The 22,858-nt window shown below is 27.4% G+C and overlaps 1 protein-coding gene across 2 annotated transcripts in view; it reads left to right on the forward strand.

The window, feature by feature from the left end:
* The first annotated feature begins 257 nt into the window (after positions 1-257).
* The window catches only part of LOC100203658 (hexosaminidase D), a 50,637-nt gene continuing 28,036 nt past the window's right edge, over positions 258-22,858 (forward strand). For both annotated transcript variants that reach the window (XM_065791301.1, XM_065791302.1), the window contains exons 1-10: positions 258-331; positions 5,338-5,435; positions 15,325-15,369; positions 15,508-15,580; positions 16,445-16,459; positions 16,590-16,644; positions 16,813-16,922; positions 18,986-19,073; positions 19,396-19,474; positions 21,261-21,346. In XM_065791301.1, coding sequence (XP_065647373.1) covers positions 276-331; positions 5,338-5,435; positions 15,325-15,369; positions 15,508-15,580; positions 16,445-16,459; positions 16,590-16,644; positions 16,813-16,922; positions 18,986-19,073; positions 19,396-19,474; positions 21,261-21,346 — 705 coding nt within the window. In that variant the 5' untranslated portion in view covers positions 258-275. The remainder of the gene's footprint in view (positions 332-5,337; positions 5,436-15,324; positions 15,370-15,507; positions 15,581-16,444; positions 16,460-16,589; positions 16,645-16,812; positions 16,923-18,985; positions 19,074-19,395; positions 19,475-21,260; positions 21,347-22,858) is intronic.

Raw genomic sequence — 22,858 nt, forward strand, 5'->3', positions numbered from 1 at the left:
ATATATATATATATATATATATATATAGGCACACACACACACACATACACGCAGATATATATATATATATATATATATATATATATATATATATATATATATATATATATATATATTTATATATATATATATATATATAAATATATGTATATATGTTTATACAAATATATATATATATATATATATATATATATATATATATATATATATATATATATATATATATATATATCTTAATAATCAAAATATTTATCTTCAAAAAAGTAAAATAAAAAATGAATACTATGCACTGTTGTCAAAGATTATTAAAAAGTCTTGTAGTTTTATTTTGGTAAGTATAGATTTTATATACTTTTTTATAAACTTATTTGAATGTTTCAGCTGTCAGTATGGGTTTATCATCATCATCATCATCATCATCATCATCATCATCATCATCATCATCATCATCATCATCATCATCATCATCATCATCATCATCATCATCATCATCATCATCATCATCATCATCATCATCATCATCATCATCATCATCATCATCATATGTGGTGACAATGATAATAATGATAATAGTAATAATAATAATAGTAATAATAACAATAATAATAACAATAATAACAATGATGATAATAATAATAATGATAAGCTGCAGCAAGAAAATATTAACATAAGGACTAAACTAAGTAAAAGTGCTAAATTTAGCACAAAGTTAGTATGTTTTTTGTTTTCTCTCTCTTGCTTGAAAGCAGGGTTGGCATTAAAAAACCCACCCAAAAAAACCCAGTTAAAAAAACCCAAAAAAAACCGAGGTTTTTTGATTTTTTTAAAATAATATTTTATTTAAAGGATTCTCTTTGCTTGTTTTTTTTTCTGTGATTTATTTATTTCAGAAAACATTTAAACATAATTATGACTAATTAAAAGGTAATTATTATTGAAAAAAGGATATGGATATGATCAGAATATAGTATTTAATAAGAATCAAAAGAGAAAGAAGGACACTGATGAACAAGAACCAAGACCTGGAAGCTCAATGAGCAATATTAACCTCTTGTTAAATGAGTCAGATACTTCAATTTTCGAAGGATCTATTATGTCCAGCTCCACACCAGCAAAAAGGTTTAAAAGTAGTAACTTAAATAACTTTGTAGTTAGAACATCAAATGATCAGAAAGATGCCATAGACAAGCAAGTTGCCCGGTTTTTTTTCAGCTCCATCATGTCTTTTGATTCAGTGGAAAATTGTGAGTTTCAGAAACTTTGCTCTCTTCTTTGTCCTGGGTATGTCCCACCAAGCCGAAAGAAACTGGGTGGAGATCTATTAAATGAAGTCTATGATGATCTGTCAGCTGGTATAAAGAACGAACTGGAAACCAAAGACATGTTGGTAATTTGTCAAGATGGATGGTCTAGTATTCAGAATAACCCAATAACTGCTCACTCATTTTATGGTGGAAAAAAGAGTTATCTGTACAACATAGTTGACTCAGGATCAGAAAAAAAAACTGCAGAATACTGCTTCAAAATCATCAATGAAGCTATAGTTAGCATAAAAAATGATTATAATAAGTTTGTATTTGCTGTCTACACTGACAATGAAGCTAAGATGAAGAAAATGAAAGAGCTGATCAAACAAGAGTATCCTGATATGTTAACATATAGCTGTAATGCACGCTATATGAATTTGCTACAGAAAGACATTTGCAATTCTTTTTCAACAATTCTAAAACAGGTTGTGGAAGTTCAGAAATATTTTAGAAATGTGCATATGGCCCATGGTTTGTTAAAGGAAAAAAGTGGATGTATGCCTCAGCTGCCAAATGAAACACGCTGGAACTCTCAAGTTGCCTGCATTGAGACATACCAGAAAAATTATAACTTCTACGTGGAGATATATGGAGAGAAGATGGAAGATTTTCCAGCCAATACTGGAAGAGTAATTGAGAATATAGCCATCAAACGTGAGGCAAGTCGTCTTCTTAGTCAAATTAAAAAATTGGGGATTGCCTTAGACAAGATGCAGAGTGATTCTTGTCATCTCTCTGACGCAGTTCATATCTGGTATTCATTGATAAAGGATGAAGAGCTATCCATATACTATGATGCAATAAAGAAGAGATTTCAAGATGCTGTACAACCCTTTCATCTTTTGGCCTATATAACTGACCATCGCTATGTAGATGATTACAAAACCTTCATTGATAATGATAATGAAAACAGTGCAGAATGGTTAGAGGACAGGAACCCTGATTTCTTGGGTTTACTATACAAGTTTAACTTGAAGGACAGGGAGGTGTTCCCCAAGCAAATGTTCTCAGAATCACTGAAGGTTATCTCTCCATCAGAATGGTGGAACATCATGAAAGGAAAGGTTACTAGATCTCAAATCAGGGATAAAGAGGTTTCTGCCAATTTCTGCAGCTTTCTAACTTCTCTACACTCCTGTCCTGCTAGCTCAGCCTCAATTGAGAGATGGTTTTCAACCTTTTGAAGATCAGGAATCGTCTTGGTGTTAAGCCAACAAATATTTTCAAAATTATCATTGATTTAATTTACAACTTGAAGTTGTAGATTAAATTGCCTTGATTGCGTCTTTTATTTAGTGAGGTGAGATGAAGATGTGATAATCTGACTTCGCTGGATAACGCTCTAAGAAGCAGAATTTTTAACGCTCTAAGAAGCGGAATTTTCTTTATTGGCGTCATTTTGAGCATTTTCAAGTTTTTCAATGTTGTGTGCAGAAAAAGAATTACCGAATACATACCGAAGCAGCATACTTGAGATAAGGTGTGACCAGCGATGTGTAAAATCTCTTCCAGACTTGTGCATTTTTATAGATAAAAGCATTCCTTAGTTGACCGAATACAGAGTTAGCTTTTGATGATTTTTTTGGTTCAAATTTTCATTGTAGTAATTATTCTGCATGGCGTAACTTTGTAAATAAAAAAATAACTTCATACTTTAAAATGAACGAACTCGTATTCCTTTTTTATTTGTATTTTATTTTTTAAAATAATAAAAAATAAACATTTTAATATTATATCAAAATAATTTATACTGAACACTTAATTAAGTATCGTTTTATGTAATACTACTATAATTAATGCCCAAAGATACAAAAAACAAAGTTTTATAAAACTTGGAGATGTTTTATTAAAGATACGTTTTATTTGATTCATTATACAAAGTTTTATCGAAAGGCGATTTTAAATCTAAAGACTCGTCTGATGAAGATTCTAAATCAATTAATGTTTTTATAGTTTTTTTCTTTACTTTTTTTAAATAAATTTTACGACTTTCTTGTGTAAGCCTTCGCAACGTATCTTCGGTCCATAATTCAATGGCAGGATTCACATCAATTTCTTCACTATTTGTTTCATCAGTGCACATCCATATTAAATTTAGCGGTTTTTCAGTTGTCTTTTTTTCAGATTTCTTGTGTCAGTTTTAATTCTATTCATAAGAGAAAAAAGACGCTTAACCTTTCTATTCGAAACAGGCAATTCAGTTTTATCTGGTGCCAAATATTTGACAGTGTTATCAACTAAGTTATGTCAAGCATCTAACATATAATTTACACTCCCAGTGAAGCCAGCATAGCGTAACGGCATATTATAAAAGTCATACATTTTTTCGATGTTATCATCAGCAAATGAATTATTGGTGTTATTTTGGGGCTTGGTGTGCGGCTCTTAGTCGATAATTTGTAAGTTTTGCTGATTACGGATAAATTAAATCAAAATTAAAAATAGAAGCATTTTTTTCATAGCAATTAGCAGCAAAAGGTTATTAGAAAAACAAATAAAATATATAAATAAAATATAAATAAAATGAAGGAATAAAAAAATGTTCTTAGTTAAAATTATATTATTATTAAAACAATAATAAAATAAGAACTTCAATCATTTATGAAAAAAGCAGTTATGGATTTCATCACCGGTAAAATGAAATTAGTTTTGATAAGTGAAGCAAAAAAAAATTAATAGTTTACGTCATTTATAATACTCACTAACAAAGCGATTTAAATTAGCGTACAAACAATAAAATTATTTTAGAAGCTTTTTTCAAAGATTTACATTTGAAAAAATTTGATGAAATATACAGATGAAATTTTTGTATATGCATTTTCAAAGACATCCTGATAACTTGTCAAACGTTATGTGACTCTTTTTTTTTCAACCGGTCAACCTTGACCGGGAAGAATCCGTTTTGAGAGGTCAAAATAGCAATTTTAATCATTTCGGGCGGTCAGTGACCGTTGACCGCCCATTATTTTCCACGCTGATTCGTATATATATATACATATATATATACGTATCAGCGTATATATATATATATATATATATAATAAAATATATATAAATATATATATATATATAAATATATATATATTTTAATGAGCGCAAGTTTTTTTTTTTAAATTTATTTGATAGACTGCCTGCCCAAACCAAACCCTCAGTTAATGTAGCAGCACTCCGTTGCGAGTCAGGCTATAAGATAGTCGATGTAGTAATGCTCCGTGCATATTTTTCAGTTAAAAAATAAAAACATTCAGAAAGTTTTTATTTTTAAAAAATAAAATAAAAACATTCAGAATGTTTTTAAAGACATTTAGAATGTTTTTTAAAAACATTAATTGTTGTAAAAAACATTTTCATTGTAATTGTGAAATTTTTTTTTTTTTTGTTTTTATAAGAAAAAAAGTTGATTTTTTTTTTACTTAAAACTTTTACTTTTTGAGAAATAAATAATATGGAAAAAATTTTATAAGTAATATTTGTTATAGCTATTTAGTTTAATAAATTTTTAACGTAGTTTAAAATTAAATTTAATTACAATGAGGTACTTTAAAAAATTGCACTAATAACGTAATTTAACTTTTAACTATATAAATATGTAAGCTTTGTTGATTTATATTAATATGCATTATGCTTTTCTTTTTCACAACTAAATCTCATAACATCGCCTGAATTAGATTTTGAATTTAGATCACCTCTTCTCCTATCAGAGTTAGCATTTCTAATATCTTTCTTTATACGGCTTTCCCCTCAAAAATTCGATTCTTGTAGCCCTGTGTTGCACTCAATATTCTGAATAGGGATGTACTAGTGTTTTGTATAGCAATTTTAATGAAAATTCATCCTAATACTCAAAGTAATTTTTTATTAAATCAAAAATCAAAAAAATATCTAGCCAATGTAAAGAAATTATAACAAAATAAACAACAAAAATAGTAATAACAGTAAATAATAAAAGACATTTAAGAAACATAAAAAAAAAAATTTTTCATATGATATTTTCATAAGTCTACTAATTTAACTGTTTTTTTTATTATAGTTTTCTACTGCTAATGGTTGTCTGGTTTGAGTTGCCAATTAGAAAAAATTATCACCATAATTATTTACTTTTGCAAAAAGAACTCAATGATTTAAACAGTAAGTTGTTATATATATACAGTCTCAGTCAAAAACATGTGCAATTGCACATCTTTATATGACCAAACAAGTAATACTTTGTTTTGACAATTTGACCAAGGTCTTTTAACATATAAAAAATGCGTTGAATAAAAGAGATTTTTAAGTATGCATTAAAAATAAATAACATAGAAACTTTTATCTTTACAAATGTTTTTATACAAGCAAAACAGTTTTAAATATGTAACAAATTACTGGTAATGATTTTTGTTCCAAGTATCAATGAAACTTGTATATAATTTTTTAAATTTGCGTTATATAAATTATATTATATAAATTTTATTCATGTTATATAAAATAAGTATGCATTATATAAAGAAAGCATTTTTTATAATAAAAAATATTTTTTAAAAAATAAAATTATTTTGACTTTATAAACGATGACTTTTTTTAAATTTTTTGAATAAACTTTATTTAAGAATCATTAAACTTTTTTTTTTTTTAACATCTGCGATTCCAACAAGGCTGCAAGCAACCACTATTAGAGTTCGAAGTTACCAACTTCCAACAAGGCTGCAAGAGCAGGTCCAACTATGTTAACAATGCATTTTTGCACCTTGTTTAAAATAGAAAGGATATCATTAGAAGATCCGCCCCAGATATGGCAATAGTATTCCATAAAAGGGGAGGTTTGAGATTTATAGAGGTAAAGAATAGAATCCGGAGTAAGAAAGTGTCGAGCCTGTTAAAGAGATGCAGATACTAATACAAAACTTAGCAGATACTAATTTTGCGATTGATTTGATATATAGTTTCCAAGAAAGATTGGAAGTAAGAGTTAATCCTAGAAGATGAAGGGTAGGTAGCTTGTCGAGTACATTACCATTCATAAATATAGGGAGATCTAAATTATTGTTGTAGCGATTGGCTGAAAAAAATTGAGTTTTATCTAAATTAAAGTTCACCAACCACTGTGAGCCATGTGCTGTAGCAGAACTGAGATCTTTTTCAAGCTCAAATACTTTATTCTTGTTATGATAAGCTTTTATCATGACAAAAATAAATGGTAGTGTCATCAGCGAACAATGCCACTTTAGATGTGAGAATATCTGGAAGATCGTTAATGTAAGAGTTTAAGGCCAAGGATAGAACCTTGAAGTTACATGATATGAAGAAGAGTGCTGTCCATTGGGTGTACCAAAAATATACTTTTTTTTCTCTCCAGGATACCTCTCCATTTTTCCCCATTCTCTAAAGTCCACTAAGGCTAAAAATTAACAGAAAAAAAAATTGTATCCAAAAAGGGATAGCCGCAAAATTCGAAAAAATTAATTATTTTGAAAATAAATGTCCGTTACATCAATATTGGATTAATATGTAATGAAATTTATTTTTATTTTTTGTTTTGTTTTCAATAAAGTTAATAATGATGCCTAACTAAGTTGAATGACTTAGGCATAATTATTATTACTTTTTATAAGCATACTTTATTTATGACTTTTTATAAGCATATTGAATTTTGAAATGAGCTCAAGTATGTTTAGGTAAAAAGTAAAGTCAGACTCGGAAATATGCTTAAGCTTACAAAAATGCGCACTTTCTCATTAATCTTGTAAAAAAGACAAATAAACGTTCTTCAAATCTGATACATAAATATTTTTATTTTGCAATAAAAAAAACAACTTCATCACAAGCCTTCCCAGGAAATGCTTGAGGTTTTTTTTGAGCTGTGACCAAGTTGTCTAAAATAAAATACTAATGTCCACACATTAGTATTTTATTTTAGACAACTTGGTCACAGCTGTTTGCAAGTTTTATAATGTTTTGCTGAAAAAAGTTTCAAAAACAAAGAATATCAAAACTAACAAAATAGGAAATTAAAATAAACTTAAATAGAAAATAATACTACTTTTTAAAAAGACTTTAAAAGTTATTTACATCAAGATTTTAAAACAAAAGTACCAACTAAGCATGTCACAAATTAAAGCTGGAATTATTTTTTTTAAATGGAATTATTTAAAAAAAAATGATAAAGAAGAAATTGCGAAGTGCATGTTATGTTGGGCTATTTTAAAAATTAATCAAAGATCAACTAAAGGGTTATTAATCCATTTAAAAACTAAACATGGCACCAATTTAAAATCAAACGTTTTACAACAAGACTTAAAGCTTCAACTTAAAAACAGCATGAATCAGTTGAACTAGAGCCTAAAATATACATTGATTGCGAAGACGAAGAAGTAATTCCATTGAAAAAGGTCAGAACAATTGACATGTTTTTCGTGAAAAAAATTTCTATGGAAAAAATGGTGTTGCGCATGGTTGTTAAAGATGGCTTTACATTTAATAGTTTTTGCACATATTCAGATTTGTGGTATTTGTTTTCAAAGTTTCCGGCTCTCGACTTCACCTATTACTATAAGATCGATGGTAGTTAAATTCTCAGATTCTGTAAAAGCCAATATAATGCAAAAATTCATATCACTAAAAGAAAATTTTTAAAAACTCTCCTGTTAAAGACGATACATATTTACAGAAGTATATCCTACAAGAACACAGGAAAAATGCTTAAGTTGATTCTTGATTGTAAAACTAGGTGGAACAGTATGTTTGATATGTTAGAAAGATTTCATAGACTAAAAGTGTGTATTGAAAAAGTCTTAATTGATATTGGGTCAGAAATTTGTTTCACCCAAAATGAATGGTCCCAAATTAATGACCTAATTGTTTGCCTGGCACCACTAAAACTTGGTCTCGAACTATTATGCAGCAGAGAATCGAACCTTATCACTGCGGAAAAAACTTCTCAATTTATGTTAGATAAATTACAAAAGCAATCATCACTTTTGAGGTTAGATTTAGCCGCGGCACTTCATGAGAGGTTTACACAACGTCGTAATAAGAATTTAAATGGACTACTAGTTTACTTACAAAATCCTAAAATATATGAACAAGAAATTAAAAAAAAATGAAAATACTTTTTCAATGCCAAAAAGAACCGTTATGCATCAAGAAATTAAAAAATATTGATAAGAGTTTATACAATCGAAAGAAATGAAGACAAAGAAAATAAACTCAAAGAAAAAGAAACTGTAGATTCTATTAACAATTCCCAAATACTTACTCCTACAATTCTATCGCTGAAAAAAAAATTGGAAAATCAAATACAGAAAGACAAGAAAATCTGGACAGAAAATGTAAAGAAGATACCAAATTTAGATTCTTAAGACTTTGATAAATTATTGAAGCAAGAAATGTCTGCCTATGAAAGTAACGGAGTAAGAGGCAAGTTTCTAGATATAGCGCATAGTTACTTGATGAACATTATATATGCAGTCCTTTGAGGAGTAGAATAAGTGATGATACCTTAAATAAGGTCTTTTTCTTAAGAGCGCATTTCTTACAATGATTTTCTCATATTTGATATTGATAAAAATAAATAAAGCTAAAAGGCGTTCTACGTAAAGCTAAAAGATGTTCTACGTATTTTGGCTTATCTTTTTGTTTATTAAGTATTAAGAATTATATTGATTTACAAATGAATTGTGTTTTTCGGCTTTATTTACCTCATCTTATCAATTTAATAAGTTGAGTATATTTTTTCTGAAATACTTGAAAGAAAAATACAATTGTCACTTTACCTTTTATAATGTGCATAAGAAATTTACCAATCCCATGCAGGATCCCGCGGGATCCGCACAGAAATTAAAAATTTCCATGCGGATCCTGCGGGATTAAAAAGTGTGCGGAATCGCAATCCCTAGTAACAAGTATATTGTCCCCATAAGAAAACGTCTATGTAATGCTTGCATATACTTTTATATATAACTTTTTGTATTATATAACTATATTTATTTTATATTAAGTTTACACACGTTTAGCTTATTTGGATAAGGCATTATCTTCAAACACAGAATGTCAGTGGTTTAACCCCTGCAACTGTCCCCATTTTTTTTGTATTTCTTTAAAATACCACTAGTCATGTGTTTGCTTTGTAACCATTTATTTTTTCTTATTTGCATATAAAAAAAACTTTTTGTTGTATGTTTCTCAATGATACACATCTCATCACATTCAGATTTCTTATACCATTTAGGCCTTACAGTGTATTTTCTAAGTAAGGCACACACACATATATACATCATTTTTAAGCTTCAAAATATCTGAAAAAATTATCTGGTCTTCAAAGTTTTAGTTTATGCAAAGCCGTGTACTTTGTTTTCAAATTAGCGAGAAAGTTATAAAAAACAAAACAAAACAATAAACTTACAACTACAAAAGTAATAACACTCTAGTCACTAACTGCATTATAAAAGTAATAAAACTATAATAGTGTTATTACTTTTATAAAGTACTTATAACTTTTAAAGTTCATTCTTTGTTCAAACAACATAAGTAATTCCAAACTTTAATTAAAGTAGCAAATCATCTAGAAAAAATAAAATGGATATTCAAATATTATTAAAAACTTTGGAAACTTTTACAAGTCATTTAACTTCAACCAATAAAAAATTTTTCAACCAATAAAAATTTTTTATTAGTTGATTTTAAAATAAACACTCATTTTTATGGGCCATTAGTAATGTTTTTTATAATGCTAAACTTTTTATACATTACATTTTTATAAAGTTGTTTAAGTTCCTTAAGTTTTAAATATATCCACTCTATTTTTCTAGATGAATAAGTAAAAAAATAAAAGTAATCACAGTATTATAGTGTTGTTACTTTTATAACGCAGTTAGTTACTAGAGTGTTATTACTTTTGTAGTCATAAGTTTATTGTTTTATTTTTTATAACTTTTTCGCTAACAAATAAAAGTTGATTCGCCCCTTGAAAACAAGGAACATGGTTTTGCATAAACTAAAATTTTGAAGACCAGATATTTTTCCAGATTTTGCATTTCGCGATCGCTTAATTCAACCCTTGTTGTTACATTAAAATTATACAAATATATTTTACAAACACATTGCAATTTATCTTTTGGCTTTCCTCTTTTAATAAAAAAAGTTAAATAAAGGAAAATCATTCTTTTTGTTGTAGACTTGAAGCTTTTTTTTTTTTTTGCTTCACGTTATCTAGTTTTGTTGCTGAAAATAACCACTCTAAAGAAACAAAAATAAAAACAAAAAACAAATTATTTAAATTATCATTTCTTTTTTTTTTTTCCTATTTAAATTTCTTTTTATTTCCTATTTTGTTAGTTTTACTTTTTTGTTTTTGAAACTTTTTCTGTAATGATTAATATTATAAAACTTGCAAACAGCCATGACTAAGTTTTCTAAAATAAAATACTTGCATATGGTCATACAAGGCAAAATCGCATGCGTTTCCTGGGAAGGGTTGTCATCAAATGGTTTTCATTGATCAAGAATTCCTGTATTAATAGATTTGTGCTCAAAAACATGTGCAATTTAGAGTAGAGCTCAGCAAAAGGGTGTACCAGAAAAAGGTATTATTTTTTCTTCTTGAGGACATTTCTCAAGTTTTTGCCATTTTCTGAAGTCCACTGAGGCTATTAATAACCAAAAAAACAAAATCAGTTGTCAAAAAGTGATTTCTGTAAAATTTAAAAAAATGAAATCTTTTGAAAATGAATATTGTTTTGTTGTCAATATTATTTAATTTCTTAGGACATTTTTCTCATTCTTTTGTTGTTTTTTTTAATGTTTTTTGATGAATAGTAAGGTGAATAATATTATTATTAGTGTAATGCATGCTTTTATATGAATACTGAGATTTTGTAACAGGCTCGGGTAGGCTTATTTAAAATATTTTAAGAGGCTTATAATTATACTTAAGCTTACAAAACCATGAGCATTCTCGTAAGCCTTGTGGGCAAGAAAAAAATCATCTATACTTCTTTATAAATATTTTCTTTTGCACAATAACTTCATTAAATGGTTTTCATGCATCAAATAAACACCAACAAAATTTTCAGTTTTCTGCTCATTAACATGCATGATTTAAAGTAATACTCAACAAAATGCTTATCAGATGCTCATTTTTAAACATACACAAACCTGAGCCTTATATATTTATAAACATATAAGGCATATAGTTTACAAACATATAATGTTTATAAACATTTAAAAAAAACATGTCCAATTTAAGTCATCTTTAGTCAATTAAAAAAATCAGTTTTGTGGCTAACATTGGTCATCCTGTCAGAATAGACGCAAATAAAAGAAAAAAGAGAAAGACAATCACTAATACCAAAAAGCTACTGTTTCCTGTAAAGTATTCTATCAACCAGCTGTCATGGGCAGCTGATTGATAGAATATTTTAACCAGCTTCTTAGCATCAGAAAACCTCAGATATACAGTTTTATAAATAAATACTGATAACTATTTTAAAATTCTTTATGGTCTAAATATACTAAGTCTGTTGTAGCTTGTTCTCAAAGGTTTACTGGCGAATATCTTATCTGCAAGAGTGAAACATTTAAAGATCTGCACTATGTGCACTTCTTTTTTAATGGATGTCAAGAACAAGATTCAACACATCATTGATATTGACAACACAAATGACATCAATCTTAGAGTAATCTAAGCTGAACACTCCAAGAGAGTTGACCAGGCAGATGCGATCTTAAATATATGAGAGTATTACAACATTGTTGATCAGGTCTTTGCTATATGCTGTGACATCACTGCTTCCAACACTCCAACACTGAAGTACTTTTTTGGTACTTAATCTTCCCTGTTCTGATTTATCTGCAGGAAACACATGTTGGAGGTACACATTTCTCATTTTGTGGAGGATCTTACTGATGAAAAAATAAAATGGCACAAGAAAGCACTATATGTAACATTATATAAAGGTTGGTCACTCAGAACGAGGTGGATAAGACAGAGTACATCAGGTTTGATTAGAATGGGTTACATGTTGAGTTGTTTTTAAACAATATTAAAAGGGAAGCCCCAATTAAACAATATTAAAAGGGAAGTTCCTCAAGAGGCCATTGACCACAGAGATATTTAACACGAGGACTACAAGAAACTATGTGAACTATTTGTCTTTTAATTATTAGGAGATATGCCGCTATTTAATTTTCATCAATCTGGATGAAAATGAAATAGCGGTATCGATAATATAATTTAACTATTAATCCATTAATAGTTAAATTATATTATCGATTGCTTTTTTTTTTGGAGGAGGGAGGGGGAGAGGGGCGGGAGGAAAGTGTATTTTAAAGTATTTTAAAGATATTAATAATATTAATAATAATTCATAGTTATTAGCAAGTCAACCGAGCTTACTGAACAGGGTTTCTATAAGTTGTGATTCATACTTATAGGAGCTTACTGAGCTGATAGGATAGCTGAGATTCATGTTGAAGAGTTAAAATGGCAGATAAAGCGAAATGACTGTTAGACATGTGTCAATTGCTGCACAGAAAAGATTATCCTATTGATCCAGAACTTTGTTAGAGACTACTGATTGGGCAACATATTAAAGAACCTCATACTGGTTGCCAGAGAATAACTTCTTAAGCTAGAAATAAATATTTGTAAGAGACTTTTATTTTTCACAAAAAATTAGACTTTTTTTTGAAAAATAAAATTTTACAGCTATCACTTTTACTGGAACAAAAAATGTTTTTTTGGTAATTTTAGCCTATTAGGATCTTAGAGAATGGAAAAACAATTGAGAGTTATTATTTTTTTTTTGGTACACCCTACTGTCCATCGAGGACAACTTATACTACAAATGCAAAGAAGGATTCAATAATTAACTATGATTATTAAAAGTTTAGGTTATTCACAAGTTAATGGAAAGGAATTGAAGAACTTTATGACTAGTAAAAAGAAAATTCAACAAGACATTCAAACTCTGCGACTTAACTGTTGTCAAGAACAAAGCTTTCTTACTGATCTACTGATCTTTTTAATGTTGTTTAGGAATTCGTTCGCTTTAATGAAGCTGGAACTGATCCTTAACATTGATCTGAATTATTAAAAATCTCTGAAAACTTTAGATAATCTGGGTTACTGGGACGAAGAACTCTGGGCCAATATATATAGAGATCTGTTCTGGAAAACATGATTTATCAAATGCCTACAGTCATGGTAATAATTGATGATAAACAATTTGATAATTTTGTCAAAACACCATCTAAAAAAGTTTTGGGTCATGGTCAGATGGAGGACCAGATGAAAATGCATGGTATCCAAAAGTTATTTAAGAATCAATTGATATTTTTCTGTAATATGATATTGACATGTAAATAGTTAGTTTAAACTTCAAGGAACATATAATCCATGTGAATGCAGAACGGCTCTCTTTCCCCATGACATTTGTAAATTGGTTTTTGATCATGAACATTTTGGTTCTCATATTGGTGCAAGTGGAAAAAAAATGAAGAATTGGAAAAAAATAATTTCCTGTTATACCATGAATGTTTTAGTATCAATATGGAGTAAAGCAATCATATATAAATATCCAGTGTATGTGATGGCTTTTCAAATACCAGAGAGCAATGCCACAGTTTCCAGAGAAGTTTTTCAAACCAACTATGGCAATCACATGCAGAATGAGATCAAAGTACATGCTTCAAGTGGTCAAATTCACAGATGTGTCTTGCTACAAATCATTCTGCTATCCTTTAATTGAAAACATTTTACCAAACATATTATTACCATACCCTCCGGTTTTTAAACACACCAGATTTGGGATTCATGCATTGCCTCCAAAGATTCCAATACCAGTAAGTTGACATTTTTGATATCTGTCTGCTTCTGCTTCTGCTTCTTATTAGATATTTGCTTCTTATAAGATATTTACCCAGATGCTATAAATTAAGTCAAACTCAGACAGCCACTTCCATTTGGGGTAATCCATTAATTAGTCATGCTTTAGGGGGGGGGGGGGGCGAGGATAAGCGATTTTTTGACAGTTTTTTAAAGGGGGGGGGGGGGGGATACAAAAAATGCGTTTGATAATAAATGTTATTAAGTACGGGTGAATATGAATGATTTAAAGTAAAATTTTTGTTAAGAGTAATATATCTATATATATTTATTTATACACATACAAATATTTTTGCATACTTAGCTTTACATACTTTGCACACTTAGCTTTATCTAGATATGAATTACTTTAATTACAGCAAAAAAAAACATTTTTTTTCCATTATTCTTTTTTTTCTTCTTTTTCTGAAAAAACTGATTGAATTAAAGTCAGAATTTTTAAACTTGAAGTATGCACAATATATTTACGCAGTGTCAATCCAAGTACACAAGGATATATATATATATATATATATATATATATATATATATATATATATATATATATATATATATATATATATATATATATATATATATATATATATATATATATATATATATATATATATATATATATATATGTAAACAATCTTATAAAAATACTATAAATAAGTTAAATTGACTTTTTCCAATGGGATACATATTATTTCTACAATTTTAGAAGAAACTGTTTAAGTAGTTATATTCCTTACTATTTTATTAATTATTCCTGTTGTTTAATTGCCTTTTCTAGATGTACCTTGAATTGTTTAAATTTAGTAGAGGAGTATTGAAGAGTTAGTAGAGGAGTATTGAAGAAGGTAAAATTTAGAAATATGGGCATAATTTTAGTTTTTTCGGTGTTTCGCATTATCTAATTTTTTTTTAATTTATTTTAAAGCGACATGTATAATAGTTTTTGGGGTAAAAAGGCTGTAGCAAATACTGTTTCACATTTTCAATTTCTAATGTTGAGTTTTTTTTGTTTGATGCATGGGTATAAACCCATTTTAATGTTCCTTGAATCTCATTTGGTACCTTGAAATTCAACTGCTATACATTAATAATGTAAACTCACATAAATTGGAAAATACATGATTTATTAAAATGTTTTTTTGATATTTTTATCTCATTTAGTGAAGCTATTTGAATGTAATTTTGAGAAAAACAAAATTTCAACAGGTTAGTAGTTCTGTTAAAAACATGTTTTAAAAGCTTATTGTTTATATTAAAAACTAAATTTCAAAAAGAGGCAATAAAAGCTTTGCAGAATAATCAATATTTTAATGTATATTGTTTTTATTTTCACTTTCCATACAGATAGTAAAAATTATGTCCAAGTGGAGAGTTTTGTGGAGCCTGTTCTAAAAGTTATCAAGCTAAAGACACAAAGGTTTTTAGTTTTTAACATTTTTAAATCTAAATTTACTAAACTTTTTTTAAATTGATCTTTTTATGATGAAGTTTTTGTGTCTTCTACATATTTATTAATTTAAATAAAAAGATTTGTTGAAACATTTGAGATTTTTACATATTTGCTTAGTTTCTTAAACTTTTTTACCATAGATGCTAAAATACATATTTAGTTACTGTATTTATTGTTTTTAACTGATATATTTACTGATATATGATAGTTTTGAGAAAACTGAATTATTGAATGAAATAAATTTTCAATTTTAAACATATTTATCATTGATACTTATTCTTGTATATTAAGGTTAACTTGGTACATTTACATACTGTTTACTTTAATTTATAAAATGCCGACTTAAATCCAGGCTTTTTTCTATTAAATAAGATTACAAAGATTACAAAGAAGAGTAATAAAAAATAAAATCAACTTTTTTTTTTACAATAATTATCCTTCATATGATATAGATACTGTCTACCCAATTCCTCAAATGATGTATATATGAAAGCCATCGGATATTTCTATTTCAGTATGAAATAGAAATCTACGTTGGCTACATTATCAGTGACATTTTGTGTAGACCAGTATTAGAATAAATTAGATAAAACTAAAAAAAAAAAGAAATTTTAAATTGTGTTTTAAAAATATGTTCAATTTTATAAAAGTTGCAGAGTCAGCATTAAAAGTTTCAGATTCAGAAGAATATAACTTTATTATTTATTATTTACATTTGTAAATTTATATTATTTAGTAACAGCATATTTTATCTTGTGTTAATGTTTTTTTTCCATTAACATTTATTGAATTTGTTATGAGTTTTAAATTGATTTTTTTTTTTTAATTTAGGACTAATTTCAAGCGGTAAGTAAAGTCGTTTTCAAAATTATTTTCTATATAAACAAGGGTGACCACAAGATCGTGAACAGTCATAGATACACCTACACTCTACAGTTTTTGTCTTTTTTATGAATTTTTATAAAATTATTTTTAGAATCGTTCATTTTGACTTAAAGGGTGCACCTCCAAAACATTCATATTTTCTTAAAGTAAGATTTTTTTAGTGTAGTTGATTAGTTTGTTACTGATTGTTAGCTTGCTGACTTTATGATAATAGCCAGCTGGTTTATAGTCCAGTTATATTAATAACACTATTATGGCTAAGTGAATTTTACAGTTGTTAAATGTTTTTTTCTGACAAACTTTTTTTTTTGCAGCTTTTGCCTTTACTTAAGTCTCTTGGTGCTTCAGGTTTATTGATAGAATATGAAGACATGTTTCCATACTCTGGACTTCTGCACCAAATATCATCCCCTTTTGCATACAGGTGTGGTTTGTTAATCAATGTATTAGTTTTTGAGGTACTGAGTACATTCTATATTTTAAATTTACATTGTTACTCTGCTTTTATTATATTTCCTAACAGTTGATTGAACCTAAAAGTAATCCCTGATATACCACAACTGTGAAAAATTAAATTTATAGCAATTTTATGAATAGTGCCATAAAACCTTTTTGTTTTTACATGGTATTAACAGAGCAGTTAGATGAATGCTAAACATAATTCTTTCCAGAAAAAATTTCAACTTATGGAGTTTCAATTTTAAATACTTTGCGTGTCAGTTTGTTTATAAATGCTTTTGTGGTTATGCATTTAAAATTAAAAAAAAAAAATTTAAAACATTTTTTTCAGAACAACACTGGCTACTCTTTTAAGTAACTAAAAAATTCAAATAAGTTAATAATTCAATCAGTTTATATTTGATAGTTTATATTTGTCTGGTTTTATCCAGTGAAATACAACTTTTTTGTGTTAAAACTTTAGATTTAATTAGTTTAATTTTAAAAACTTCTAATGTAAATAATGCATGCTATCAATCAATCTAGAGGTTTTAGGTTCAAATCTGTTTTATGCCTTTAGATGTACTGCACTCAGAATATTGTTAAAGAGCAAAAAAGCGGTGGGCAGAAGACTTAAAAAACAGGTTGTTTTAATTGGGTAAAAATGAAGATAAGAGAGAGTTCCAAAACATTGATGTGTAATACAATAAATTGATGCAACTTTAGTGAATGAAGAGTCACGCGAGACTGTATTTGGCTAATGGAACAAGAGAAAATAGCTCAGCAACAACCATGATGCTATTTTTAAAAAAGAGAAAAAAATACAATCTAATAATGATGGAACATCAATGAGGATGGGACTCAAGCTTGTAGCTAGAGCAGATCCAACTACATTTACAATACATTTTTGAAATTTGTCTAGAAGAGAAAAAAAATTATTAGAAGAACCAGCACAGTTATGGCAACAATGTTCCATGGACCAGCACAGTCATGGCAACAGTATTCCATAGAGTGAGAAATAAGAGGTTTATGTAGAGGTAGTGAATAGAGTAAGTAAATCTTGACATAGTAGTAAGAAAATCTTTAAAAATTTTTTTTTGAGATAAGAGGTAAATTGTGAAAGATAGTATGAGAAGATGTAAAGTAAAGGAAACAATAAGAGTTGCCATTCATCAATATAAGAATATAACAGTAAAAAAACTGGGTTTTAGATTAAAATTCACCATTTTAAACCCCAAGTTGTTACAGAAAAAATATCTTACTCAAGATCATCTGCCTGTTCTAAGCGCTTAAAAAGTATATATATACTGTGTTGCCAGCAAATGGAGTCATTTTAAATGTAATATTGTCAGAAGATCAATATAGACGAGAAATCATATAGGACTGCTGATTGAACCTTGTGGTACTCCAGAAGTTACTGTAAATAAAAATAAGTGTTAGCATTTAAGTACAAGTATAATAGTTGTATTTGAATATCAACAAGGGAAAAATTTTCATTTGAAAAGGAATAATTCAATTATTTTAAAAACTTTCTTAGAGCACCATATAGAAGTCCAGCATGCCAGATCACCATATAGAAATCCAGCATGCCAGATCACCATATAGAAATCCAGCATGCCAGGCTATCTGAAGCCTTTGATATGTCAAAAACAATATTCAAAGTTATTGAACATGTTTAAATGTTTAATTTTTTATTTTCATTTTTATTATTACAAAAAATATTAATTTTATTTTAACTACACTTATCATACATTTTGACTGATTATCTACTTTGTTAACTGTTTATCTACTTTTTTAACTGTTTATCTACTTTGTTAACTGTTTATCTACTTTGTTAACTGTTTATCTACTTTGTTAACTGTTTATCTACTTTGTTAACTGTTTATCTACTTTGTTAACTGTTTATCTACTTTGTTAACTGTTATTTACTTATCTATTTTATTAAAAGTTTTTTGCTTATCTACATTATTAGCTATTATTTATCTACTTTATTAAATGTTGTTTATTTATTTATCTACTTATTAACTATTATTTATTTATCAACTATAGCAAATTTGAGATTCAAGAGCTTTTGGATACAGCTAAAAAATTGAACTTGGAGGTCATACCACTTGTCCAAACATTTGGTCATTTTGAGGTAATGGTTATTATTTGATTTTTTTAATGATATGTTAAAATCAAATTATTACTTTTAATTGTTACTTTACTTAATGTTTAACTTACTTGTTAATGTTTTATAAAATAAACTTGTCAAACTTTTGATTATTTTTTAGTAAAAAACTGTGTCTTGTTGTGTAGTTTCAATAAAGTTAAAAATACTTTAAATACCATGTTAATAAAGTTCTAAAGAGTCTTCTATAGACTTAGGAGTGACTTTTTCAGATTAGATAAAATTATCAAGAAGATTATAAAAAAGTTTTCTAATTTTGAACTTAAAATTAATATTATTATTTTTTTAGTTTGTTCTTAAGCATGAGCAATTTCGATATTTGAGAGAAACCCCTGAGTATGCAAATCTTCCATGTCCGCTTCATAACGGTAAGAATCACAATTAAATTCTTCATAATAGATATATTATTATTACAGCAAAAATGTTTATTCTCATTGTAATAATTATTCATTGAATCATCAGCATCAATTGGAGTGGTGAGAGTCAAATGTAGCTGATCTTTAACTTTGTCAAATAATGTGTGGTTTATCTCCAAGTATTATGGCTATTCAACCTTGCCATATAAGCGAATGGAAAAGTATTGAACCATTTAAAGAAGAAAATCTTAGAACTTTTAGATTTTAGAGTGGCAATACAAAAAAAATTTTCAATTAGGTTCAATCAAATATAATGCTCAAGGTTTTTGCAATTTATTAATTCTCTATTGATATGGGCAGAAACCAGCGATCACTAAGTGATACATTATTTTTTTTACCAGTTTCACCTACAGGAGGGAGCTGTTAATCATATTTAAAATCATATAGAAAAATATAATGGTGAAAATAAATTTAGTAATTTTTCAATAATTCTGAACATTTCAAAAGAGAATCAGAACAATGCTTTTAATGGGAATGCCTCCAGGAAAGTCCTAAAAATATACAATTAGTACATACATGCATTTCCAATTAACTTAAAACCATTGACAAAGAGGCTTTAAATTTTAAACAACTTGATTTGAACAAAAACTACATCATGACTTACAAACACATATTACAAACTTTGAGAATCACTACAGAATACTTGTTGATGATTATTGAATAACTGTTTCATTGAAAATCAATGTTGTTATAAAACAAATAGGTGGCTTTTGTGCAGTAAGAGGACATGGGTTGGGCTACTACTCTGAGCAAGTTGTTAAAGCGATTCATTACAGCTTTCTTAATAAATCTTGGAACTGATTCAAAGTTTCAAAAAGTAGCAGCTCCTTTGCTGAATATTTAAAATATTTTGTAATCAGTTTTAATGATAACAACCTTGTAAATATTGCAAATGCTCCTGAAAAAATATTTGTTTTAAATTTACTTAATTTTAACTTTTTTATGTTATTGTCACAAAAATATATTAAATTTATTAATAAACAGTACCTCAACTATACATTAATTGATATTCTTAACATGGATTTGTATTTTAAAAATGACATATTCATGACATTAATATCGAAATGATATATCCAATATTATGAAGGTCTCATTTTGGGTAAAAGCCTTAACTATGAAGCCTTTTAAAAATTATAACTTTTGAACAACCGATAATTTTTTTGTATAAATTTGTGTAAAAAAGATAATAACAAAAAACTTATTTTCATGCATTTTGAGCAAAAGTTCCCAAACCTATAAAGTCCTGTTTTTAGAGTTTCTTGTGGGCATGTAAAAACTTAAATATTTTGATCAAAGGAATTTTGTGATTTTTGGTGACCATATCTACGGGCAAATTACTAAAATAAAAAGTAATTAAGGGCATGTGTGGTAGTGTACCTGGTTCAGCAGCAGAGAAACATTCTCAAATTATCTTTTTTCAGAATGCTTGACATGTTGACAAACTGGGGTTGCTTTTTACTTTAAGGTATTTATCTAAGATTATTACATATAAGTAATAAATAGCTTGATAAAGTTAGCATTTATCAAGTGTCTTGTCAACTCTTAACTTTAATTAAGTTCGCTTTTTATAGTAACAACCATTCTCCATTCTTTTTTTTTTGTCCAGTTTTTGTAATCATAGAGCAGCTAAATCATTAAAATAACAATAAATGAAACAAATAAAAGTTTTTTTAAATACATTACACAAGACTTTATGACTGTATATACTAAGCATTATACAGTTTTTTCATGTTTTTAGAAACATTAGGTATGGTATTGAAGATGATTGATCAAGTGTTATATGTGCATCCAGATATTACATTAATACACCTAGGAGGTGATGAGGTAGATTACTGATAGTTGCTTTACAAAGGTGATTTCAATTATTGAAATTAATAATTATTAAGATATATTTTCTAATTTAAAACGGTATTGAACTGATTTTAAATGGAAGCAAATAATGCTTCTTAACCATAATGAAGGCAACATATCTCAGAAATGGAAAAATCTGATTTTTCAATTTGTTCCAATTAAAGCAACCAATTTTTTAAATTGGAACGCTTTGATTTCTTAATTGGAATGTATTGCCCCTTTTAAAAAAATACAGTAACATCAACAAAAATCAATCAAAAATTGTTTTATTTTTACTGTATTAAAACAACTCATTTAAATAAAAAAAAATTAACAGCTTAAAAATAAGTGTATTTTTAAGATATTTAATATAAAAGTTTATTTTTTAGCTGAAAGAGATCATAGCTAGAAAATGTCTCACTGGCAAATAATTATTTTACACCAAAATTTTTTGGTTAGGAGATGACACTATAAATAAGCTACTTAAGAAATTGGTAAAACTTTATCTAATAGAAAATGTAAAAAAACAATCTTTGTTTATTTTACTAAAAGTAAAAATTGTTATTTTTAAGGTTTTATATGTATATTTATTTTTGAATATATATTTTGTATATTTGATATTTTTTTTAAATTAAGCTTAAACAATTTCTTCAAAAACCTATTAATTTTATTACTAATTTAATGATTACCTTATAGTTCTAGTCAAGTTAACTTTTGGCTATTTTTTTATAGTTCCAATCAAGGTAACTTTGGGCTATTTTTTTATGTCACCGTAATATCATGCTTACAGCAACTTATAGATTGAGTTTATAAATTATAACTTGTATTTTAAATCTTTGTGCTTTAACCACAAAAAACCTTATATTATATGGTTTTATAAATTACCCTGTGCAATTCATAGAATGTGATCACATGATTAGAAAGCTTTACAATTTTTTTTTTAATTTTTTTTTCATGGTAATAACTTTCTAAATCTTTCAAAACATAGAAAATAAGATATTTAACTAGAAAAATGCAAAATATAGCCATTAATCAATTATTTCAAAAATAAATGTTCTGATAAAGGTACTATTCCAACAAAGACAACTCTTCCCTTTTGGAATAACATTAAAATGACAGTTAGAAAAATACTATTTAAATGATTATTTAAAATATAAAAGCAGGACCAAAATCTATACCTGTGAATGTGCCTTTATATGATCATCAAAACTACAGATAATAACTACTGAGTTTATTCAGATAATCATCAGAATTTTTACAATAATAACTGTTTTATTTAGTTAAAGTTAATGTAACAATGTTTAGACAAACAATGTGTAGACAATGTGTTAACAAACAATGCATAGACAGTGTAGATAATGTGTAGACAAATAATGTGTAGACTATTTGTAGACAAAGAATGTGTAGACATAGTGTAGACAAAACCCTCTCTCAACCTTTGAACTCTTAAACATGAGTCTTGACAAATAAGAAAGATTGGCTGAGAAAAAAGTTGAGCATAGTCCT

This window comes from Hydra vulgaris, chromosome 02, assembly GCF_038396675.1.
Source record: "Hydra vulgaris chromosome 02, alternate assembly HydraT2T_AEP".
Taxonomy (NCBI): Eukaryota; Metazoa; Cnidaria; class Hydrozoa; order Anthoathecata; family Hydridae; genus Hydra; species Hydra vulgaris.